The sequence below is a fragment of the Choloepus didactylus genome, chromosome 2 (assembly GCF_015220235.1).
Source record: "Choloepus didactylus isolate mChoDid1 chromosome 2, mChoDid1.pri, whole genome shotgun sequence".
NCBI lineage: Eukaryota > Metazoa > Chordata > Mammalia > Pilosa > Megalonychidae > Choloepus > Choloepus didactylus.
Window position 1 is genome coordinate 96,993,014 of NC_051308.1, and position 24,738 is coordinate 97,017,751.

Consider the following 24,738-nt stretch of genomic DNA (forward strand, 5'->3'; position numbering starts at 1 on the left):
ATTCTGCTCCTTACTAGTTATATGGCCTTCAGGTAAATTAACATCGTAAGTTTGGGGGGCCACTTTTATGAAATGGGGGTAAAAACATATCATAGGGTCATAGGCTCATGTAAGGATCAAACAAGAGAGCCCATGTCAAGTGCTAGCACAGAGCCTGGCACATAAATAGTGCTCATTAACTGCAGGCTCTTTTAAACACCAAGCCAAGGTATTTGGAATTTATTCCAAAGGGGCAACACAGCAAGGAGTTTAAGAGAAAACGTTTGTCCTGAATTTTTACCATGCAAACCAAGACTGCGAAGGAGAGGCACTCAGGCAGCCCTCACAGTGACAGGGTTGGCTTTCCAGGGAAGGATGGGCCACCCAGCAGAGACAGCAGGAGAGGGCCCTGTGACACTAGGAGGCTCTGGAGTAGGGGCATGGAGAGTTCAGGGACATTCCACATCTATCCCACTAAAGAGCAGGACAAAATATAGAAGAGAGCTGGGGAAAGTAAGGGAAAACTTCCATACAAGGAGCAAACGGGGGAGGGGGCTGTCAGGAGAGAAGACAGACACATGGAGCTGCAGATAGAAAAATTCCAGACTGGTATCGGCTATAGGATCTGGCCAGAGAATGGACACGTGGTCTAAGGGAAGGCTGTGGCAACAGCTCCCAGCGTGCTTTGCTGAATTCCCACGTTTAGCTCTGGGGTTCACGGCACTTTGACAGCAACTGAGATTACTTAGCTGAAATGTAGGATGCAATAGCAGAGGAAAGGATAAGAGAAAAGAGTGTTAAAATGAAATGTTTCCTCTTTAACTAAGACTGATATCCCAGAAGCTATAAAAGAAAAAAAATAGTCCCCCTAACTATACATTTTTTTAACTTTTTATGGCAAAAATACTATAAGCAAAATAAAGAGAAAACAGATCTGGAAAAATACATGTAACAGATGAAAAAAGATAACATCTTTATATAAAGTGATTTCACAAAATGACAAGAACAATACATAACAAAGGATATAAATAGGCAATTCATAGAAAAGCAAATGCAAAAAGCCAATAAACATAAAAAAAAAACTTAGTTGTCAGGGAAATACGAATTACATTAACACTGAGATTTTTCTTTTTGTTTATCAGGCAGTTAGAGAGAGAGGCAGAGAGAGAACAGTTCTGTTGGGGAAATAGAGAAAAGGAACCCTGATATGTTGCTGGAGGAAATGTGAGTTGTTACAGTCTTTTGGGAAAGTAATCTGGCAACAACTATTCAATTAGATCACATACACCCCTCAACCCAGGCTTCCTGCCTCTCAGAATCTGCTCTGTAGACATAAAAGCACCAGTATATAAGGGCATGGAGGGTGACTGCAGCATTGTTTATAGTAGCAAAAAGCTACAAACAGTGAAAATCCATAAAAAGGGAAATGTCCACAGGATGGGCTACTGTGAAACCATTAAAAAGAATGAATTAGAGCATTCCAAACTTCTGTGCAAAACTGTAAAGAATAGCAAAATGCAGAGCAATGTGTATCACATAGTTCCAGTTTTATAAAGCAACAATTAAAAAAACCTACCCTCATATGTGTGTATATCTATATGTACACATGTGTATAGCTATATGTACACATGTATAATGTACATGTAATAATTTGTTATATAAAACATAGTTATATATACATGTGTATATATATAACATAATTATGTGTGTATATGTAATACACACACACACATACACAGAGAGAGAGAGAGAGCGAGAGAGAGAGAGCGAGAGAGAGAGAGAGAGAGAGAGAGAGAGAGAGAGAGAGCCCTACAGAAGGGTATATTTGAGGTTTCCAGAGGCTGGGGTGGTGGGGGAAAGCTGACTTGGGAGAGGCAAACAAGGAAAAAGACACTTTCCATAAAAATTCAGTGTGCTTGATATGATCTGTTACGTAAAATTATATATGTGTGTGTGTGTGTGTTTACATGAGTAAATTAGAACTGATTTTTAAGGCTGCCCATGATAAAAGAAAGCAAGTTGCCAAGATATATAATATAAAAAAATATCAAATAAACAAAATTAATAAGAAAAATACTGAAATGAGAGTTTCAAGTGCTGCTCCCCAAACCCTTTGGGAAAGTCCAATTTGAGCAGCAGAACAAATACCTGAAAAACAACCCTGGAATGAGTTGTCAGTTTTTTCAAAATATCAAAACCAGGTCCTGAGTGCCTGGGGGCAGGGCACATATGCCCAGGGGGAAGGGGTATAGGAGGTGATGTTACTAACAGTTCCATAGAGATATTTTGTTGCTAAGTTTAAATACATGCACACTGAAGCCGATTTTAGGACTTACTAAAATCTAGGCTGATTTGCCCCATTTGCGGTATCCCCAAACACATTTCAAATGCAGCCAATCCAATGGGAGAAAACATTTGGAAACCATGTATCTGATAAGAAACTGATATCTTTTATATATTAAAAAAATCTTACAACTCAATGACAATAGTACAAACAGCCCAATTATAAAATGGGCAAAAGATATGAAAAGACATTTCTCTGAAGAGGAAATAATACAAATGGCTAAAAACACGTGAAAAATGGTCATCTTCACTAGCTATCAAGACCACTATGAGGTATCATCTCACACCAATAAGAATGGCTGCCATTAAACAAACTGGAAATTGCAAATGCTGGAGAGGATGTGGAGAAATTGGAACTCTTACTCATTGCTGGTGGGAATGTATAATGGTACAGCCACTCTGGAAGACAGTTTGGTGGTTCCTCAGAAAACTGGATACTGAGTTACCCTATGCTCCAGCAATTTCACTTCTCAGTAGTTACCCAGAGGATCTGAAAGCAGTGACACGAACAGATATTTGTACACCGATGTTCACAGCAGCATTGTTCACAATTGCCAAGAGATGGAAACAACCTAAATGTCCTTCATCAGGTGAGTGGATAAACAAAATGTGGTGTATACACACAATGGAATGCCATGCAGCAGTAAGAAGGAACAGGGTTGTGAAACATATGACAACATGGATGAATCTTGAAAACATAATGCTGAGTGAAAAAAGCCAGACACAAAAGCCAGAGATATTGTATGTTACCATTAATGTGAACTCTGTGAAAAATGTAAAATAAGTGTCTTATATTGTAGAGTATAGGGGACCTAGAGATAGACAACAGCTAGTGAAGGGGAAATGATAATCTAATAAGAATAGACAAGATACTGAGGCTGATCTTAATGATACGGGAATGCTCAGGTGTTACTATAGTTCATCAATTTTCTTTTGGAATGGTAGGAGTATATTGGAAGAAATGAAGTTATTTCAGGATATTCGTTTTTCCCATTGCTTTGCTTTGTTTTGTTTGGAAGTGTTTTTTTCTTTGATAAATAAGGTAATTTTAAAATAAAAAAAACAATTCTTGATACTCTTATGAAGGAGATACTATTGTATTATTAATCCCACCAAGCAGAGATAAAGTAGCTTTTCCATGATTGCATGCTGGTACAGTGGAGTTGGGTTCAAAACTTGGCCAGTTTGACTCTTAGCACGGCACACTCATCCTGCCTTGTACAAAACTGATTTCTACTCTACAGTTCCATGATGTAAATCTACAAGGAAGTCAAGCACCTGGACAGGGCTGCTGTTTCGAGAATGCAGCTGACACTGGGAACAACCACCCCCTTCAGAGTAGACAGCGGCGGAGACCTTCACGAAGGCAAGGCCCATTCTGCTCCTGGGTTTACCTCTGCCCCCCTCCCCTCCCTTTGGGCTGGTGGCGAAGGGGTCTTCAGAGGCCAGGCAGGCAATGCAGAGGCGTGGGGTAGGGAGGGAGTTGCTAGAGACCAGGCCCCCTAAATGAAAGGGGCCACTGCCACACTGCCTACATGCGACCTGAACTGGGTCATTTTTCACAGATCATTCAAAGCCTAGCACCTCCCAATGATCTTCAAGAGAAGTTAAAAGTCCAGATTTAAAGTATGGTTTACTGATTTTTTTAACATCAGATCAATTAAAAAAAAAAAAAGAAGTAGAAGAAACTTAGTTGGGGGAAAATATCTGCCTCCTGCTTTTGCCCCACAAGGCCACCAGTCTGCTATTTCTGATTAATGGGATGAACACTTTTACCATATTCTACCTTATTATTCCTAGATAATCCCGGGAGATGTCTTTTGGCTTGATATATTAATTTAAAAAGCACTACTATATTTATATCACTATATAATTGTTCTTAATATTAAATAATATCAAAGATAGTATAATCTCTCCATCGAATTCTAAGGGGATCATGGTATGGACCCTCCAGGCAGAATGAAAAGACCTGGGTGCAAGTTCAGCTTCTGACCCTCAGCAGCCACATGAAAACGACTAGATCCCTTAACCTGAGCCTTAGTTTTCTAGTCAGTAAAATGGGTCAGCAAAATGGTTGTGAGGATTTTAAAAGGTAGGCTGTGTTATAAAAGAATTCAATAAATATGTGTCCCATCCCTTCTGAAAGACAGACCTGTGGCCCCAGAAATTCTCATATATTTTAAAACATAAATTGAAGGTGATTATGTTGTTTTACTAATAGTTTCTTCATTTTATTAAAGTATTTCCCATAACAGGCTTTTCTAGTGCATGGAAAACATGACATTTCCCCCAAGGTCTTAGTTTATGTTTACCATTTTTTTTTTTTTTTTTTTGTGGAAACAAACATGTCTTCTGCCTTTTTAATAACAAAGCCATCCTCACCTGTTCTACAGGGTTGTCATAATTGGTTGGAGATGGGAGGATTGAACTACATAAGAGAAGCAAAGAATATTCTACTGGAGCTACTAGCAGCTTTGTCACCAATGCCACAGTAGCTGGGTTCTCCACAACCACAAAGCATCGCTGGAGACCAATGACTTCTTCCTCTCCTAATCTCTTCATCTATACCTCCTAACGGTTGGTAGTAAGAGAGCAGGTGCCTTGTACCACGAGGTGAATGGTGAAGAGCACAGAGCAGGTTATAGATGGATAGTGTATTTCTTCCACTTTGCCTGGAGGGGATTTGAGGTAGCACACAGCACACACAACACACACAGGTCATAACAGGGAGACTTTTTGGAAACCTCAGGAACAAAGCTGATTATGTCACAGGCTCTGTCCTTTCTGACAGCAACACCATAGGAAACACCTGTAGGCAGCCGGAAACCAGAGGAATTAAAAATATCTGCCTGGTCCCTAAAAAATAAATAAAAGAGGAAAGTAAAATGGTCTCTTTCTTTTGCAGGACAAATAAACAAAGCCATATCTAGTTTGAGCCGTTTCCTCTCTGTAAAGCATATCCCTCCCGTGGGCCACCCCTCCCCAGGCACAGATGGGCTGGGACCCTGTGCTTTAACAGCCCAAGACATCTGGATGCCTGAGGATGGCTGTCAAGGAGGGTTCTTGGAGCCAGGTTCCAAGCCTCCAAGCCGGAGATTTCTTTTGCAGGAGAGAAGGCTGGGGAAGCTGAGCTCATTCCCTTGGGGAGAGGTGTAGCTTCCATCTAGTTTGGGAAACAAGGGGCTCTTGTGCTCTGCCTCCACAGTCTTGCCGGTCCCTGGGAACCACAAGGATCAGGGATGACAGGGTCTATTTGGAAATGATGTGGTTGCTGGGTCTGCAGGATCCAGCTGAGATCAGGAGCAGACTTGGGGATGGCAGGATCTGGAGGCATCAGCATCTGCTTTTCCTCGGCCTGCTCACCTCCAGTAGGGCCACCAGGCCTAGTCATTCTGTCCTCTGTATATCTCTCTGGTCTGGCCTCTTCACCCTCACCGTGGTCAAGCACTTCAGGTCCCCAACATCTCTCCCCTGATTGTGGCAAGAGATTATGGACACCTAACTGATCTCTTTGCCTCTGCTCCTCTCCCTCTTGACAATTCACCACTGTGCAATTCAATGAATCTTTCTAGATCATGTCCTTTCTTGGTTTACCTACTATATAATACCTTCTATATAACCAAATCATCTTAGTATAGAATAGAAGATCTCCCTCTCCTTCCAAAAACGTAATGCTTTCTCAATAATAATAGCCAATACTTGCTGGGCCTTTAGCCTGTGCCAAGTACTACGTGAGTGCTTGCTAAAGATGACCTCACTGGATCCCCACAACCACCTTCTGAGCCAGCCAGGCATTACGAGCTTCACACTGAGGAGGGGGAAATCGGAGCTCAGAGAAGGTGTTGAAGCCGTGGCTCTTCCCACCACGGACCTCTGTCAGCCTGAGCATGCTCTTCAGTTTCATGCCTCCGTGTCTTTTGCACATCCTGGCCCTCTGCCTTAAGCACCTAGATTCCTACTCCCTCCACCTGAATAGCTTTTCTTTGTCATCCAAGTCCTGGCTGCTTGCTACCTCCTCCAAGAAGCCTTCATGGACTTCTCCCAGGGCTGTGTCATCACAGCCACTCCATGATAACCTCTCTCATAGCTCGTGCCTCACCACATGCTATGCAGTGCAGGATTGAACTGTCTGTCTCTCTCGCCAGAATGTGACCCTGTTGAAGACAGGGACCATGGCCTTGGCTTCCCCTATTCCTAGCAGAGGGCCCCACACAGAGAGAGAATGCCATAACTATTTAAACACATCAGCCACTGGATAAAGTCAGGCTTTGGCTTCTCGACTGGGTCTCTGTACCACCATGCTTCAGGGTCTCCACCTGTTAAATGAGACCAGCAGTCTGCTCAGTTCTTCTCCTTTATTTCCAGTGAAACTCGGAATTTTTGCCTGTGTGTGTGTGTGTGTGTGTGTGTGTGTTATCTCACCCAGAAGTCTTTATTCTATCTTGCATGTCAGTAGCAAGGGCACAAAAGTTATTTTGATTTGTGGACATAGGCACATTTTCTCCATGGGAAGATTTAGTTCTCTATGCACTATCTGCCCATGTTGACTGAAGATGTGTCAGCGGGGCTGGTATGAGCATGAGTGCTGTGGGCCTGTGGAACCTGGGTTTTGGTGTTTTAAAAAAATCCCCCTGAATGATTCTCACATGCATCCAGGGTTCAGAACCACTGCTTTAATCTAAAAAAGACAGTGGAGGCAGAGGCTGCCAGGGTAGACGCTTGCTAAGGGAAATCACACGCATTTATACATGTGAAATCAGTCTAAGTAAACACCAGCAAACAGCTAAGGGAGATAAACTTCCAAATTAAGGGGAGAAAATACTGACCCAAAGTTATCACTTGGGAAGACATATGACATTGATAGTAATTAAGAAAATGCAAACTAACTCTAAGGTATCATTGCATAACTATTAAGACTGGTAGAAATGAGTCATAATGAAGAGGCCAGAGTTGCCAGTGTTATGGAGAAGACTGTTCTCTTAAAAACTGCTCTTAGCATTATCCACTGATTAATTCTTCCCTCTTTTGAGACAATAATCTGGGACGAGGTAACAAGAGCTTGAAAATGCTTTGTTCTATTTTTAGAATATACGCTAATGACATAAAAAAGAAAAATGTGCTGTGTATGGATAGCAGTGCTATTCACAGAAAGGTAAAAAACTAGAAGCCATCTCAATATTCAATTTTAGAGAATAAATGATAGAGCATAAAGGCAAAGGAACATTATGCTCCTATTAAAAATGACAAATACCAATGTTTCTAATACAGGGAAATGTTCATGGAACAAAAAGAAAATGGTGGAAAAATCCACAGTGCTGGTATATAGCAGTGACAAAGTGTAAATGTACATTGACAAAGCTTGGAAGTAAATTGGAAGTACAGGCAAAGCTTAGCTTTGGAGTTGTACACACTGGAAAATCATAATTAGAAAACGTGTGTTCCCGGCTGGGAAAGCAACTCTCTCTACAGGCCTGGTTTCAGTCTTGTATCTCTATCTAGGCTGTTTGGCTGAAAATACACTCAAGTATCTGGTGACGTGAGGTTTCAACTTTAAAGGGGCCCAGTTCCTTTTAAACTTAAATCCTCTCCAGTCTAGATGATAAGAGAAGAATCAATGGCTCCACGAGGAATGAAGAGGGAGGAGGGCCAGGAGCCGGGCGTGGGGCAATCCTCCCCACCCAAGGCCTGGTAACAAGGCCCCCGCCCTCCGTGAGAAAAGGGGCCAGCGACCCCGTCTTGGTGAGAGGAAACATCTGGAGCCTACCACCCAGATAAGGGCAGAGGTGGGGGAGGAACATGGCTCCTCTCAGGAAAAATGTGAAGAAACCCTGTTGGCACCACAGCCTCCTCTTACCTGCCCTTAGTACACTCAAGAGAGAAGCCAGGTAGGGAGAGGATGACTTTATGCTAGCCACGTCCCCATATCTGCAACCTCTCCTCCTTTGTCATGGCTGGGTGGACAGGGCTCCCCAAACAGAATAATGACTGGGGAGTAAAAGCCCAATAGGAACAAAACTATGTGCAGGATGCTGGGGAAGAAGGAGGCGGTAGGGAGAGGGTCCTTGGGCAGAGCAAATGCTGGAGCAAAGGCCTAGAAGACACAGGGAGCTGGAAGTAGCTCAGAATGACGGGAACATGCCCTGACCCCAGCCCACAGCATCGCTCTGCGTGTTAGTTTCAAGGCATTGCAAGCTCACCAACCCAGAAGGAGATGGAGGTAAGGAGAGCCCAGGGGCACCATGGCTGGCTCTGGCTCTGGTGCCCTGCTGCCTTATTCCTAGGAGCAGCCATGCATGGAGTGAAGCGGGGACCTGGGCCCCTTGGGCCAAAGGGGTCTGGCAAGGATCAGGTGCTCAGGCCCTTGGCCTTCCCTCTCTGCCCCAGTGGCTGAGGTTGGCAGTGGGAACCTTCTCTGTGACCTTTCTATTCTCATCCGGAGCTGCTCTCTGTCACCCTACACACACTCCTGCTCACTGCATCATGTCAGGGAAAATTCCTCACATCCCTCTTTGCTACTCTAGCGAAACTTCCCATCTTCAGGCAAGCAGAGCCATTGGCTGGGCTGGAATTCTGGCCATTCCTTCTCCCACCTCTGTTCTTAATTAGTGCTTTTGTTTCTAAAACTCACAGGGCTTTGCTGTACAGAGGGAAGTCCCTGAAGCTCCTGGACTTCGGCCTTGACCATGGCCGTGGAGAGCTCCTGGCTGGAGGTATGGAGCAATGGTCCTTCTGGGTGGATGGCAAGTCTTTTCTCAGGCTCCGGGCCTCCTGGTGGGCCCCTGGGACCACTGGCCAGAGGCACAGACCCTGTCCCTAGAGTCAGGAAGCCCTGCCCCGCTCTGGCCGGTTTCCTCTTTGTGGCTTTAAACACTGCCTCTTCCTCTGAGCAGCATGATCTGGGCTGGGCCCAACCTGGTCACTCATCTAACAGCTGCTCAGAGCTTCAAAAGGAAGCCACAAGGAGAGGAGGAAGCAGAGGCCCCAGAGGAGGTCCACGCCCCACTGCTCGACTCCCCGCTCCCCTGCCCCACACCCCCAGGCTCCAGAGCACTCTTTGAGGCACTGGGCTATTTCCAGATATTTCCCTGTTTTCCAAAACAAGGGCTGACCACACCTTGCATCTGTGGGGTCCTTTATACCTTTCCAAAGTCCTTTCGTGTTCATTATCTCATTTAATCCTCCCCCTGAGCTAGGAAGGGATAAAATAATCACCCAGGTGAGGTGTCCAAATTTTGCCCTGTTGGGCGAGGATTTAATGATGGAGTTGGGTCTGGGGCCCCGAACTTGCCGTGACTAAACCTACCTTCCTCCAGCTAGAGCGTAACACTTGTTTGGCTCTTCTCCAGCACACACACACGAACACACACATGGGGCACAAGAACAGACACACACGCACAGGCACACACAGACACACACGTGGGCACACACGGACAGAGACATACAGACACAAAGACACACACATGGGCACACATACAGGCACGCGCGGACACAGACACATGTACACACACACACAGGTGCCCGGGAAGTGCAGGTGTGTTGCCTTTTTCCTTTTTTTTTAGTGGACATAAGAAACCCAATTCCAGGACTCTCTGCTCTTTAAACGTATGGTCACGCCTGCGTATCCCCACTAGAGCCCAGGTCCCTTGGAACCATGTTGCCCTTCCCTTAGGCCTCGGGTACACCTAGGGAGAGGGTCTTTCTCTCAAACTCCTCTCTCCCCCTCTGCCTTCAGGTCCCTTCGGAAGCCCAGCTCACCTCGTCTTTGTCCTGATGTCTGAAGGGCCTCCCACGTCTCCCTGCCATGTTCTCGCCAATCCATTCCCTGAACCGGAGCCAGAGTGAACTTGCTAAAACCTAAGTCTGATTACAACACGTAAGTCTGATGAAAATGAGTGGTGGCTTTCAAAGGCTTGAACTTCTCCCATAATCTCACCAGTCACCCCAAATAAATATCAAATTAAGTTTAAAAAAGCGTGCTTGCCACACAAATGCAGCTTCAAGGCTAGCCCCTTAGGCTCTGCTCTGCAATCAGACTGCTGCCCCTGAGCACCTTCTGTGTAGAAGCCCTTTGTGGAAATTATTAGAGGGGCTCGTGAGGTCTTGCACGGTCAACCAACTAAATCCAGTCCTGGTGCACACACTGTCCTCCATCTCCCGCTGCTTCCCCCATTCCCATTTCACTCTTCAACCATCCAACTCCTTTAGACTGAGCTCAGGACTCACTCCTGTGGGAAGCCAACCCTCCTTGCAACGCCTTCCCATTCCCGGCAAGATATCCAGGTCCCACAGCAGCCTGAGCCTGGGTTTAATACAACACTTGACCCAACTGTTACAATCATCCATTCCCTTTCCAACTCTTTGAGGGTAGTTTTATTCCCTTTCGTGTCCCAAATTTTGTCCAAAACCAGATATATATGGGCACTCATTAAATATTTATTAAGTGAGCAAGTGAATGAATGATTGCTTCTCCTCCCTAGACCAAGGAATTTCCTAGAGGACAGTCCTTAGCTCGAGAGGCTGGCCCCACCCCCAGGGTGTCCTGCTTCCGTCCCTGACTGGTGCGAGCAGCCCTGGGGTCCTCAGATTCATTCTCCCCAGCCCTGACTCTCGCTGGTGTGCAATTTCCTCCTATCTACAGCTGCTCCAGCAAGAAGTACCAGATAATTGCTTCACTTCCCAGGGTGTCCACACCCCCTTCCTGCCCTGCCTTACCCCTCCTCGCTAGCTGAGCTGGAACCACAGGACCTGCAGGCAGGAGTGCACTGGAGGAAGGCACTGCTCGTTGCTGAACATGGCTCCTAGAGGCTCCCTGACGGCACACCCCCCTTCTAGCACATCTGGTCAAGCCTGTAATCTGTACACACCAGGCACAGCGAGCCTCTGTGGAAGGAAGGAAGGCAAGGGCCAATGTGGCAACACTCATCAAGAGCCATAAAAACACTCATATCCTTTGACCTAGTAATCCCACTCCCAGGAAATGATTCCAATGAAATAATTCAAAAGAAGGAAAAAGATCCGTGTACTCTTCATAGCTATGTTATTTATAAGGAGGAGAAAGTGGAAGCAAGCACCATGCCCCCAAATAGGAAAAGGAGTAAATAAATTATGGTATAGTTGAATTGCAGAATATCATGCAAACATTTAAAATGAAAACATGACTATGTAGAATAAGGATATTGTCTTGGAAATTATATTTAGCCAAAAAAAGTGTGAAGAGTTGCATGTACACTGATTGCAATTGTGTAAGAACAATGTATGTGGCTAAAAATAATAAATCTACAAAATTGGAAGTTATGTTAAGCAGAATTGTTTCATTCCTCCCAATTTTTTAAAGATAAAAGGGATAAATTTGAGGATCGGAAGGAAGCAAGTAAAAGAAAATAGCTGTCACATTAGGATGATGAATTTTTACAATTTTACCTTAAAGTATTTAAGATTAGCTTAATATAAATATTTTTAAACAAAGTGACTAGAAACTAAAGAAAACACTCAGAACACAAAGCTCTAGGATTTTCTAGAATTATTATTATTATTATTATTTTGCTGTTGGGGGTTTATCATTGTTTTAAAAATAACAACAAGGACATGCCTCATTCAAGACCTTCCCAAAACCTGCCTGGGGGTCTCTACGTTACCTAATGGGGGCCCACAGCTGAGTGCCTCCACAAGCACTTAAAAGACATTTGTCTAATGGAGAACTGATTCAGTCCTGTTTACCCCCATTTTCCACCTTGGCTACCACTATCCCAGTTTCCCAGTCACGGCCCAGAGGGACAGAAGACCCTGTTTCCTCAGAACCCCAAGAGATGAGCTAGCTAGCATCTTTCCCCAGCTTTCGATTTGAGTTAGGGGCAAGAACGGCAAGACTGCACAAAGAAGAGAGGACACCGGACAGATGGAGGATGTAAGTCCTTAGTATGTGTAGGGCCTAGAGACAAAACCCGAGATTATTCTACTTTTTTTTTTAGTTTGTTTTTTAATTTAAACAAAAAGGAGGGTTAGTTTCTGTTAACTTTGTGGTCAGCTAAAATTCCCACATCCTGTTCATATAAATTGAAGCACTCAGTCACCACCCGTAGTCCTTATGTATGAGGGATTTCCCCAGGGCTGCCCTTGGCCTGGCTGCCCACATTTCAAAGACCCCTTTGCGCAGATGCCATGGAACCAGGTCTCAGCCCAACGCCCTTCCAAGCCCCAGATCTGAATTTCCAAAGAGATGTCCTGCCAATGCCTCAACCAAAACTCAATCTCTTCCATTCCCAGGACTGAAAATGTGGATCACTCCGATCTCTTTCTCTCTTACTCCCACCTCCGTGGCAGCCTTCAACCGAATACCAAATCCCCGGGGGCCCTTCCCTCAGCTTATTTTGCATTTTCTTTGCCTTTCCAAGCCAAGGCCACCTCTGGTACTTTAGCCTCTCAACTGGTATTTGGGCATCTAGAGTTTCCCCACCCATTAGCCCTACACACTAGGGCCGGATTTATGGCCCTACAGAGCTCTGTCCCAAGTGCTCTTTTAATCCCATGAGCCCCTCTGCTCAGGGGCCTTCATCATGGCATGCTTCATCCATTTTGTCTTTCAAGGCTGGGCACAGTCTAGTTTTATCCTATCTTTCTGGCAGTTTCTACCCTACCTTTCCCTATCCCCAGGTGTGCACCTGTGAACACACCCACACCCATCCCACATACCAGAGACCTCCGCTTTAGCCACTTAGAATTCTCCTAGTTCCCCACATGCATCTTTCATTCCCCTTCCCAATCATATTAGCTATGAAAGCCCTTCTCACTACCACACCTGTTGTCTTTCGATCCCCACCTGTTACAAAAAAATGTTTCTAGTTTCAGTGCCCACCAGGATGCCCCTCTCCCAAGAAGCCTTCTCCAGTTGTGCCACATTGGGGATGCTCTTTCTCTGCTGAATTCTCCCAGCCCTGTCGGCTTGCCACCTGCATAACACTTCAGCATACCCCCTGCTCTGTATTTATCTGGAGATTCATGTTATCACTTCCCACTACCACTGCTAAACTGGCAGCTTATAGAGATAGCATCTTTGTATTTGTCTCCCTCTAAGAATCCAGACAGCATCTTTCATACTGTAGATCCATTAAACATTTGTGGAATGAGGGAATGAACGAACGGATGAATGCGTATTTATCTCCAAGCTGGGCGTCTCCTACATGGTGCATGTTTTCCTAGAGCTGAGCAGAGAACCTTAGATTCATCCCTGCTTAATTTCATTATGTTGATTTTGGCCCAGCGTTCCTTCCTACATAAATCATTTTGAACTTGAATATGTCATGTATCATATTAACTATCCCAGCTGTGGGTCATCTGGATTCTTTCTATTTTTCATCCAAGTCATTAATAAAAACGTTTAATAAGTCAGAGCCAAGGACAGAGCCATGGAGACTTCCCTCAGGAAAGACCGGGAATCCTTAACCAGAACACTTTAGACAAGGTAGCTCAACCAGCCCTGAATTCATCTTACCAAAAAATCCTTTGTCATACAAATAATGTGACTGTTTGAGGAATTAGAATACTTGATTTGGCCTATGCAAGCACTCAACTCCCTAAGCCCAGCCAGAAGTTCAAGATCGATGGTTTGACTGGTTAGCCTCTCACCCTCTAATCCCTGCAGCTGTTTCACAGTCTCAGAATCCCACCCCGCTTCACTCTCCCGCAGGGGCCTCCCCATGGAGGTGAGAGAGGCGAGGACATGTCCAGGCAGAGGTAGCCCAGCCCAGGGAGATGGAGGAAGGGGACGGCATGCTCCACTTCGGTCAACCTGCTCTCCTTCCCATTTCCCACCTCCTCATTTCGGCTCTCCACAGGGTGAACCCGCAAAATATACGTGCAGTTTCCCCCTCCTCCCTCTTTTCTTTGAAATGTATTTATTGAGTCAATGAGACACCCTCCTTTTTGCAGGCCTTGGCTGCCAAGTGAGCCTGCAGCTTGCACTTGCTATTTCATGCCCAGTGCTCCCTCAGTTTCCCAGGTTCTAGCTTGGACTTATAGGGGATACTGTTCCAGCAGTGCCCCAAGGACCTGCCTCCTAGAGGGGTTCAGAGAGCTTGATGAGCAGAGGTTTGCATGCAGCATGCACGACCCATGCCTCTGCTCCACAGGGAGTCACAGACTCTCAGGGCTGGAGGAGAACTTCAGAGGCCCTCTTGTCCATCTCATGTCCCAGTCAGAGCTGCACGGAAAGCATGGGAGGCTGGTCTCTTCTAAATGATTATCACAGTCTACTTATTTATTCAATAAACAATTATATCACACTGAAGTTGTACCCAGCACTGTTTTAAGCACTTTACACAAGGATTAACTTAATTAATCCTTATAATAAGCCTATGAACTGGGTACTATAACTGTTTCCATTTTACAGATTGGAAAACCAAGGCATGGAGAGGTCACAAGCTCGTAAATTTCAAGAGCTAGGATATTAACCCAGCTAGGATCCTAACCCTGTGCTCTCAGGTCTGTACTTTTAATCCCTGTGTTGTACTGCCCCTCCAGGAGGCAATATGAGGCCGCATTCCTGCCTTCATTCAAAGAAGTATGCTGAGCACACATTATGTCCATTGTAGGATAGTAGGGCTTATGCAGGAGTTATGAGAGAAGACAACTAGGCACTTAACAGTCTAGTTTGGGGGATATGGGAAAATGCCTTGAAAATGAAGAACAGTAGAAAAGTAAAGCATTTTCCTTATTTCCACTGCACAGATCCGAGCTTCTTTATGCATCCTCATGGGCACAGCAGAAGCAAAAGCTTTGCTCATCTTCCCCATTATCCTCTTTGCACTCCCTCCTGCCACTTTCCATTAACGACAGGCAAAGAGAACACCAGTACTTACCTATAAGGGATTCAGGGATTTTACAATTTGTTCACAATGTCAATTTAATAAATGTTATTAACAGCACCACCGTGAATTGTGGGATGTTTTAACATTTCTTGGGACTTTCATAAATCAGCTCATTTATCACATGCATGATCTGACTTTTCAAAACTGCCCTGTAAGGTAGATAGAGCAGGTACCCATTTTACAGATGGAGAAACTGACCAGGATCATCGATGAGGTAGATACTGACCCCAGACTTGAAAGCCAGGTTTCATGGTCTGTCTCTCTGTACCACATCACCCCTAGCGTATCACAAATCCAATAAGCAGACAAAGGAAACCTAAAGGGAACTGAGCAGAGGAAAGCAAGGCTCTACGATTTCCTTCAAATCCCACTGCCTGATTCCAGTGTTACTCACAAGCTGACTCATTTACCCCTTCCTCAGGGACAAAGGACAGGGCGTATGTACAAGGCTTCTGGAAAAGAGCAGCAATTCTAAGGGTCGTGTATGTACGTGAAGAAGGAACCGCACGGATTCCCTATCCGCTATTCAAGTCAGAAAGGCTTGTGGATAATTCAGCACCACTGACACGTGGCCCTGCCGACACCCTGATTTTAGAATTCTGGTCTCCAGAACCGTGCGAATACATTTCTGTTGTTTTAAGCCACCCAGTTCATGGTAATTTGGTTTGGCAGCCCCAGGAAACAAAAACACCTGCCAACTCCACTGGTTTTAGCCTCTCCATGAGGGCAGCACCGGGTAGCCCCAGGCCTCTCTCTGAGTCTCCCATTCAGCCCCCAGGAAAAACATCCTTGTTGGAATCACCCATGTTGTTCTTCAACTCCTGCTCAGTTCAGGACTTTGGGAGGGGATTCAGGCATAACTGGGCAACAAGGCCAGGGGGTATCCCGGAGAGACCCCTCGAGGGCACGGCGGAGAGCAAGCCTAGAACACTGTGTGGTACTGCACGGGGCAGGCCTGGGACCTCTTAGCCTTTGCTCTGGATCTCTCGGCACTTGTTGACTGAAACAATGGTAATAAAAGCTGTTTCTCTCTCCATTCACTCTACCCCCACAGATAATGATGCTTGAGACATAGAAAACCGAGCCCCTCTGGGCGGAGAATTTAGGAAAGCCAGGAGACAACACACACCAATAGGAGACAAGTGATTATGAGCCAATTTCACAAATTATCAAGAAGGCCCCGTACAAGGGAGGTCCCTGTGCTGACGGTGAGGAGATCTTTGTCTTAGTTCTGGCCTTGCCTCTAACTGGCTTTAAGTGTGATCACCAGTAAATCACTTATGTTCAGTTTCCTTGTCTTTAAAATGTAGGCGATGAGAGAAACTCCTAAGGTTCCTTCTTGCTTTCAAAACTCTAAGCCCTAAAGATGACCTTTCCTTAAACTTCCTTTTCTGCCCTAAACATTGGCACTAGTTTCACCCAGAAACACACTGGAGCATTTCAGAGGGCTTGTAGATGTTGGACGAGGGCTCAGAGTCAATCTGTGCCAGAACTTAAAAGCCCCCAGCCTTGAGCCTCCTCCTAAACCTGCCCGATGGGCATGGGGTCTCCTGGAGCCCTGTGGGGGAAGCCAGGGTTTCTCCAGTACAGAAGAGAAGCCATAGGATCCCACAAGAAGAGGGCTTCAAATGTTGGCTCTTCTGGTAATCATTTTCCAGACCTTGGACAAGTTATTTAATCATCTCAAAGCCTCAGTAGCCTCATCTATTAAAAAAAAACATGCCATAAGACTTGATAAGAATTAAAAAAGATAACTTTACTTAAAACATCCCGTACATAGTGGGCATCCAACAAGAGGGGGTAATTACAGTTACTACAGGTATCTCCCACTCTGTCATCGGTGCAGCTGCTCAGAAATGAATTTCCCATTATCCATTAAACCGAATCCGGAAACCCAGACAAGCAAGGGGCCTGAGGCCTAGGAACATATTTCAGAAGGCTGAGGCTGGTGGGGTGCGCTCAGCAGGGCGGGATACCTGTGCAGCTACCCTATGGGTTTGGAATGAACACACTGGGGTTGGGGTCCAGGAGGCAGGCCCAGAGGAGGCCTTCTGTGGCACACTGTGAGGCGGAAATTCTCAGTGACCTCTGGCATGGGGGCCTGGATTGCACAACGGCAACCACAGGGCTTGGCTTCTCGTTTCTGTTGTGCTGCTGAGCTGATGCCTGTGGCTGGCTGCTCTTCCCCACTCTGCCTCTGGGCAAGGAGGAGAAATGCTGGCTTTTCAGAGTGCGCCCAGGGTGGGAGACCACAGCGGGAGGAGTGAGTGGAGCTCCAGGTGGACGTGTGAGTGGAAACAGAGTGTTCTGTAGTTTATTCCCAAAGACTTCTTTCTGCTAGATAAGGCAAGAGGGTTTAGGGGTGGATTGTGGTGTTCTGTCCCAAAGGCGTTCATTCCCCTGGCGCCTGGAACCTGTTTCAAGTAGCTTTCCTCAGCAGGGAGCCTTTGAATACAGGCACCAGAGAGGAGCGTGGTCATCCTTAGGTTGAAATCCCCTGTCTGTTGTGCACTCCCAGGGCTGCCAGGGGGCCCAGGGAGCAGCACTTGCAGGGGGAGTCCCCAGCAGAGGAGGTAAGTTTTCTCTAGCTCCCATTAGAGAAGCTGACATAGAACTCACACATACCTTAGAGATGATCAAGATACTATCTTGTATTTGTTTATGTCATGTCATGTCCTTCTATGGCAGGAAGTATAATTAATATTTCTCTGTATTCCACCCCCCTCAAGCCCTGCCCACCTCAAATACCTTTATCTTGCTTTAGCCTTCAGGAATGCAGGAATGAATTGCTGGTAATTCCCTAGGCATACCATGTTGCTTCTTGCCCTAGTGTCTTTATTCTTGTCATTCCCTCTACTTGGAATGTTCTTCTCAGTTCTGTGTTTGGTTAATTCCTATTCATCCCTCCAGATTCAACTCAGAAATCATCTCTTCCACAGGAAGCCTTCCCTGCACCCCTCAGGCTGGGTATGTTACCTCTGCCTGTGAATTCTCATCCCTTGTCTTCCAAACATCTATTTAGGTGCCTGTCTCCACTCCTAGACTGTGAGTTCTTCAAGGACTGGCACTGTGACTTGTTCAGCTTTGTATCCCCAAAGCCCAGCAGGCAGTAGGGGCTCAGTGCATCTTTCTTGAACCTCATTAAAGAGCTGGAAGATCTGGCCAAGGGAAGAGACGTGATTGCTACCTGGAGACCAGGAGGGTGGCACCGATATGGTCCAAGCAGGTTCAAAGCAAAGGACATTTGGTGATGCAGATCCACCTTCTTGGCTGGGGAGACCGTCCAGCTCCAATGCCCAGATCTTCTCAGAGACCCCATCCAAGAGCTTCCTGCCTGGGGACCCTTAATACTGTCCATGAAGTTGGGTTCTGATGGCATCTCGGGGGTGTCTCTTACAGATGTGAGGAAAACCACCTCACCTCTCCCAGGGAGCCTCCCAAGGCTTGGAATTGCAGTGGCTGGAGGTCCTTGCCCCAGAACAGGATTTGACCCATCCAAATACATGACTTTACAGGGTGAGCCTCACAGGCTTGCAAGTCATTTTCCACAATTCCTAGAAAGCTAGGAAGCCCGAAAGGGAAAAGATGGAAAGTTCACTGCCTCAAAGACCAAGGGATGAGATCAGTGTACTCTCTGGTCTGGCTCAGGTGGAGCCATTAGGCTGACGAATTTCCAGAGAGCCTAGGTTGAGAATGTTGATGGTGGCAACTAAGTCTTTGCCCTATCAGCGGTATCATTATATCTTCTGTTGCACAGAGATTAAAATGTCTGCATAGTCTCTGAAGGTCGAACATGAGGTGGATATTGCTTCTGTGATAAAACTTTGCTAATATGAGAGAACCAGTCTCTTTGTCTTACTTTTTAAGGTTTAGGCTGAACCACTCTCCAGATGAGAGAAAAACTGCAAGCTGCTGGCTTTCCAAAGGTCCAATAGTGTCCAAATCCTCAGGCAGGCTCAGCATCCCTTGCAGAGTCTTGGTTTTCTCCTTTACAATAAGGCAGGAAGGTACTAAGGAATTGCTTAAATCCACAGAGCTTCAGATTTGACATTTTTAGATTCTAGTGAGTTGAGTAGGGGTGCTCAGGCCAGCTCTGCAAACCTCAAACATTATTACTGGAGGAAGGCAGAGAGCCGCCTTCAGATTTTTCTGGAACCAAAATGCTTTCTCTTGCTGCCCTGATAAGATTACCGGTCTGCTGTACTGCCAGCGTCCAAGTTTCCCACGGAACCCATCGCGCCCAGGCTCTGGCTCGCCAGGCTGCAAGGAGCCTGCTGTGGATCAGGCCTGAAACCTGACTCTGTCCCAGGAATGTGTACTCACACCCTCCTGAGATAGGGCCTGGGCTGATGGGGTTTCACATTGGGCACCTACCGTCTGATTACCCGAAATTCCCCCTGTCATCGCCGTCCGGCAAATGGAAGGTGTCTGCAAGATGGGAGCATGTTACTGTGAGGGTCTCACGGGGTGAGTGGGAGCCAGAGAAAAATTGGGGGTTATTTTTGGGTATACCCACAAGTCCACCCGAGCCAAACTCAGCTTCCAGAGACCGTTCAATCCCTAATTTTGGCCCAAAAGCTCTAGCCAGCAGCCAACATGTGGTATAGTAAGAGTCGGGTTAAAAAACAGCAAGGATTGTTTGTGTTTCTATCAGCACTTCGTAGTATAATCCCAAAATGATCTTTTGGCGGCTTGGATTCTGGTTACATTTTTCTCTACTAACTCCTAAACCCATAATTTTAAATTAACATTTCAAATACAAGATATGGTAAGTCATAAATGTTGAATAAATAGATGAATGAAGAATAATATTTGAAAAGGATTTGGAGTTGCTTCAGAGACAAGGGCTCTTTAAATTTCTACTTTTAATTTAGGAATCCATGATACATACAATGGCAAGAAGGTTTCATTTTCACTGTCTACATTTTTCATTTGTTCAGCTATATAGTAAAACCATAGATGTGAGCAGATGTGAACTCTTTTTTCTAGCACCCTCATACTATTTGGTAGTGCCTACAGCTACTAAATATTTATATTTCAGCAACTAAGAATATTAATTTTATTTTGATGTCCTAGGGCTCCAACTCTTTCTTTACTGTACATCTCTTTCCTCTGGGTTCCTATCCACAATAACTTTACCTATTATCTCTTCTAAAGAGGAATCATATTTCCATATAAACTCCAAACATCATAGGAGGTCTGTATTTCTCCTGGATTGCCAGACATTTCTTCTTAGAACAATTAAAACCAACATACCCAAACACTGCTTTAAAAAAAAAAAATTCTGCTCTTTTCCCCATCTGTTCTCTGGACTCGCAGAGAAGGTCCCTAACCTCTCAAGCAGATCCCATGGCCACCTGCACTTGACAAAGCCTCCCTAATGTTGATTCCTGTTCCTTGAAGTCAACTGGTTGAGCGGGGTGCTTGAATATAGCCCCCACTGAGATTTCACGGGCCTTCGCAGGGTGAGTCTAGTTTAGATTAGCTTAGAGGATCAGGGCTCACCCTATGAACAGGCACTTCTGCCCTATCATGCCTGTTACATCACAGTCTCCATTTTCCTCAAGACCTTTCAGAGCTTTCCAGTGCTCATGGAGCAGACTCTGGGGCCAGCCACAACCTGGCTTTTGAGGGCTGCAGTTGGCCCTTGTAGGAATTAGAAAAGGGCACTCCTTTGGGGCGCAGCTAGGCAAGGAGTTTCTGTATGAGGAAAAAGGAACCCCACTTCTCCAGGTGGAATTTCAGCCCCCACATCCCACTTGGCCAGGGATCTACTATACTTGGTAGTCCTGTGGCCTTATTTTATTTTATTTTTTCCTGTTTTTTCTCTCACAGCTCCCCTACCTTCCTCTCCAGCCAATGTTCCTGAACAAAGCTGGCATACTGTCCCTGTATCCATTTGCTTATGCCTTCCCCGCCTCATCTTTCTCTCAAGGCTTGTTTCGAGTAGCACCTACTCTGAACTCCTATAGAACTTACGGTCTACAGCAGTAATTCATTTGAAACTCAAGCATTTGAAAATTATATACACAACAGGATATAATAAGTCTACTTTCCCCTACTGAATTGTGAGTTTATAAAGGGTAGGGATCAGATGGCACCTTCATCTTGACTGTTCCAAAGGGCTTAGCGAGGGAAAGTAATGATTGATGTTGTTGACAGTGGTAACAAGGGCTTAGAATTTTTTCCCCAAAGACACTGGGAAGTAATAAAACTCAGTATCTTCTCAAATACGGGGGTTCCTTCATGTCTCAAAAGTAGGGTCTGCCTTGCAAAAGAGATTTTAGCTAAGATTTTCAGGAATCCTCAAATCTCACATCTGCATATCATGTCCCACCTTAAAACAAACGCTTACTTCCTGGGTAAGAATCATCACTTCCTCAGTCTCTTTCCTCCTCACTTCCTTCACGTCCTACAGTGCTAACAACTGTAGTTTTTTGCAAGTATTTTGACAAAGAACTTCAGAAGCAGTCACTACCAGCCAGCAAATCCATACCCTGTAGTAGACGCAGGGTGATCTGACAGGCTTCCGGGATGGCTGAGCAAATCCGTCCCTTCCAGCCCCTGGCACAGAGTGATTTTAGTATGTTGGTAGAACCACATTACCAGTTCCTACACATCTTGGTTTAGAGACCGGAGGACCCTCTCTTTTCATGCCCTACCCCCCCCCCCCAGCCAAACAGGAAGTTTCACGGGTGATAGTTTCAGGGCCCCTGCCACACACTCTTGCTTCCTTGCAAGGGAGAAGAAACTGCCCCAGTGGAAGGCTTCCCCGTGGTTTAGAACAAAGTCCAAATTTGCATTTGGCCCTCAAGCAGCAACCTGCTTTTAAGCCTAAAACTTGCTTTCCTCTTTATCTCCTACCCGATACTGGGAGAGATTAGACAGACTGGGGCTAGCGAGGAGAACCAACTCAAAAGCATCTTCTTTAGGAGGCTTCACTCAGCCCAAAAAGCTGGGCAGCTGCTAAGCCATCCCTCTCCTCTGCCCTGAAGCTGTAGCTAGAGAGAATTCCATTGCTTTATGAGACCTCCTGCAGGCAGAGTTGTGAATGCAACTTACTGAGCTTTGCCGTGTGTGTGCCTCTCCCCAGCCCTGATGTGCCTGAGTTTCCCTGCCTTGCAAATGTGTCTAGAGAGGGTCCATCGCAGTCTCAAGCAGATCCCATGGCCCTTTGCACTTTACAAAGCCTCCCTAATGTTAATTCCTGTTCCTTGAAGTCAACTGGTTGAGCGGGGTGCCTGAATATAGCCCCCCACCCAGAGATTTCATGGGCCTTCGCAGGGTGGTTCTAATTTAGATTAGCTTAGAGGATCAGGGCTCGGGGGTAGAGCCAGGAGCTGGTAGGAGATAGCAGAGTTGACGGTGAGTTCTGTTTGCTGCTCAGAGTCTAGTGAGGAGCTTTGGTTTCCCTTTGAATAGGGGTGGGAATCACCTTAGAAACTACATAAAGTTTGCACTTTCTCCTTTTTTTTCCCCCCCAAAGCCCTGGGTCATGCTAAGATTGACAAAGCTGAAAAAGGAAGCCTCCAGATGCAGAGAAGAGAGTGAAGTGTGGAATTCACCCGGTCTCTCCCCCACTGGAATGGAAGGTGGTTGCCGGGGATGGGCTGAGGTTAGAACAGTTCCAGAAAAGTCCCCAGGACTCAGCTCAGCAGGTAGAGAGGAGGCGGGCCTTATCCTAGCATACCCTCAGATGTGGCCCCCACACCCCAAAACACACAGTCTCAAAGGGAAGGAGCATCAAGGGGCAGTTGTTTCAAAAATAGTTATCATCCAGCTGCCCAGTAAGGGGAACATTTCAGAAAAGAGTGACAGAGGAGGGACTTCAGAAGCAAGAGGGCTGCTCTAAAAGGCCAGACTGCAAGCAAAATGGGAAGTGCAAAGACTCGAAAAAACTGCAAACCTCAGTTTGCCAATCTTTTCTCTTCCAAAACCCATCTCTTCAGATTCAAGGGCATCTGCTTTCTTGCAAAGTTTTCAGCTCACACGTTTGCCCATTTACAAACCTTGGCTGCTCCTAATATTTATCCTGAAACAATGTAGGTCCCTAACTAAAATACCTGTACCTGGACCCCTTAGGGAGTCCCCTTTCTTCTTCCTCTAAGATTTCCCTAGCTACCCCCTGCCTGCCCAGAGGGGTCCCCCAGGTAGGAAACCAAAGACGATTCCCTGGCGTTGGCTAAGGAGGCATCGGAGCAGACAGAATCTGCCCCTCCCCTAGGCAGCGGCGACGAGCTGCGTGCGCCCTCCTCGGAGCAGGAGCAGCTGCCTGCGGAGGGGGCGCCCGTGACTCCGTGACCCCGCCGCCCGGCCCCGCGCCCGGTGCCCCCAGCCGGGCTCCTTTACCTCCATGTCCTCCAGGTGCCGACTCCGCCGCGAACGCGCCCGCTCGCTCGGGGCGGGTGTTCGCGATCCCTGACGTCCCCTCTCCTCCGGGCCCGGGCCAGGTTCGGGCTGCGGCGGGCACAGGGCAGGTCGCCGGCTGCGCCACGAGCCCCGCTGCGCTCCGCTGCGGGACTGGCGGGGCCGGGGGGAGCCCGCGGGGGCCCTGCTGGAGAGAACGAGGAAGGAGGAGGGGCAGGGAGGGGGAGGGAGGGAAGGGCAGGCGGGAGGGGGGGGGCGAGCGATCAGGGTTTAAATTTAGACACAAATCTAAACAGATACTGTCTCTCCCAGGGTAGGACTCGAGGGGAAGCGACTCCATTAATCGGCCCAAACATGGGGATGGGACAGACGCCTTTCCTCTCTTTTTCGCTAAGTTTCTCCAGGACCCTGTTCTTCGCCACGGTTTCAGTTCATCTCAACCGCCCCCTCTTGTAATATGCCTTCTTTCCTTTCCTTGCCCTGACAATTAGAGTTGTTCTTTTCATTCTTTTTAATTTCCCCTCGTTTCTGTGTCCTCTTTTTATTTATGCCCTTACTCCTTTCTTTCCTCCTTTTAAAAATTATGTTACTGTCATACCTGGTTTCCCAGGAGTTCTTTGGTGGAAAGTTAGAGAACATTCTCGGCTGAACGTGTTTGTGAAAGAGGAGCTCAGAGGGGGCTTCCAGGCTCGGTGTGAAACACAGGACCAACTTTTTCTTTTACATCCTTTTCCTCTACACCTTCCAGTCTCACCGTTTCAAGAAATCACTATCTATCAATCTATCCATCTAGCCTATGTATCTGGAGGAGGAGGAAGAGGAGGAGGAGAAAAAAACAAGGAATTCAAGCAGTCTTTCAAGCTCCCTGTTGCAGTAAATCTTTTCCTCTCCTCCAGTTTGATTGAGACATTCGATTTCATGGGAATTTCAGCTCCCAGAAACTGCTTGCTAAAGTGCCTCTTCTCCATTCCTCTTAAATATAGTAAAGGGCAAGATCTTGAACATCCGATTCCCATAAAGGCCAGCAAGGCAGCCCTCCCCCGGGGCAGTCCCAGCCCTGCGGGCAGCAAAAGCTGGAGAAGAGCAGGTTACGGGAGAGCAATGCGGGGGCTGGAATCTGGGCCAAGTAATTTTGCTGCTACCAGTTCATAATACCCACCACCAGCCCATGGCGCCCCTTCTGGAT

The 24,738-nt window shown here is 46.4% G+C and overlaps 1 protein-coding gene across 2 annotated transcripts in view; it reads right to left on the bottom strand.

The window, feature by feature from the left end:
• The window catches only part of RCSD1 (RCSD domain containing 1), a 70,298-nt gene extending 45,597 nt beyond the window's left edge, over nucleotides 1-24,701 (bottom strand). Inside the window, exons 1-2 of one of the 2 annotated variants that reach the window (XM_037825433.1) lie at nucleotides 24,151-24,701; nucleotides 23,535-23,739 (exon numbers count right to left, since the gene is read on the bottom strand). In XM_037825433.1, coding sequence (XP_037681361.1) covers nucleotides 23,535-23,739; nucleotides 24,151-24,191 — 246 coding nt within the window. In that variant the 5' untranslated portion in view covers nucleotides 24,192-24,701. The remainder of the gene's footprint in view (nucleotides 1-23,534; nucleotides 23,740-24,150) is intronic. The other variant, XM_037825432.1, reaches the window with a different exon arrangement.
• Nucleotides 24,702-24,738: the final 37 nt, after the last annotated feature.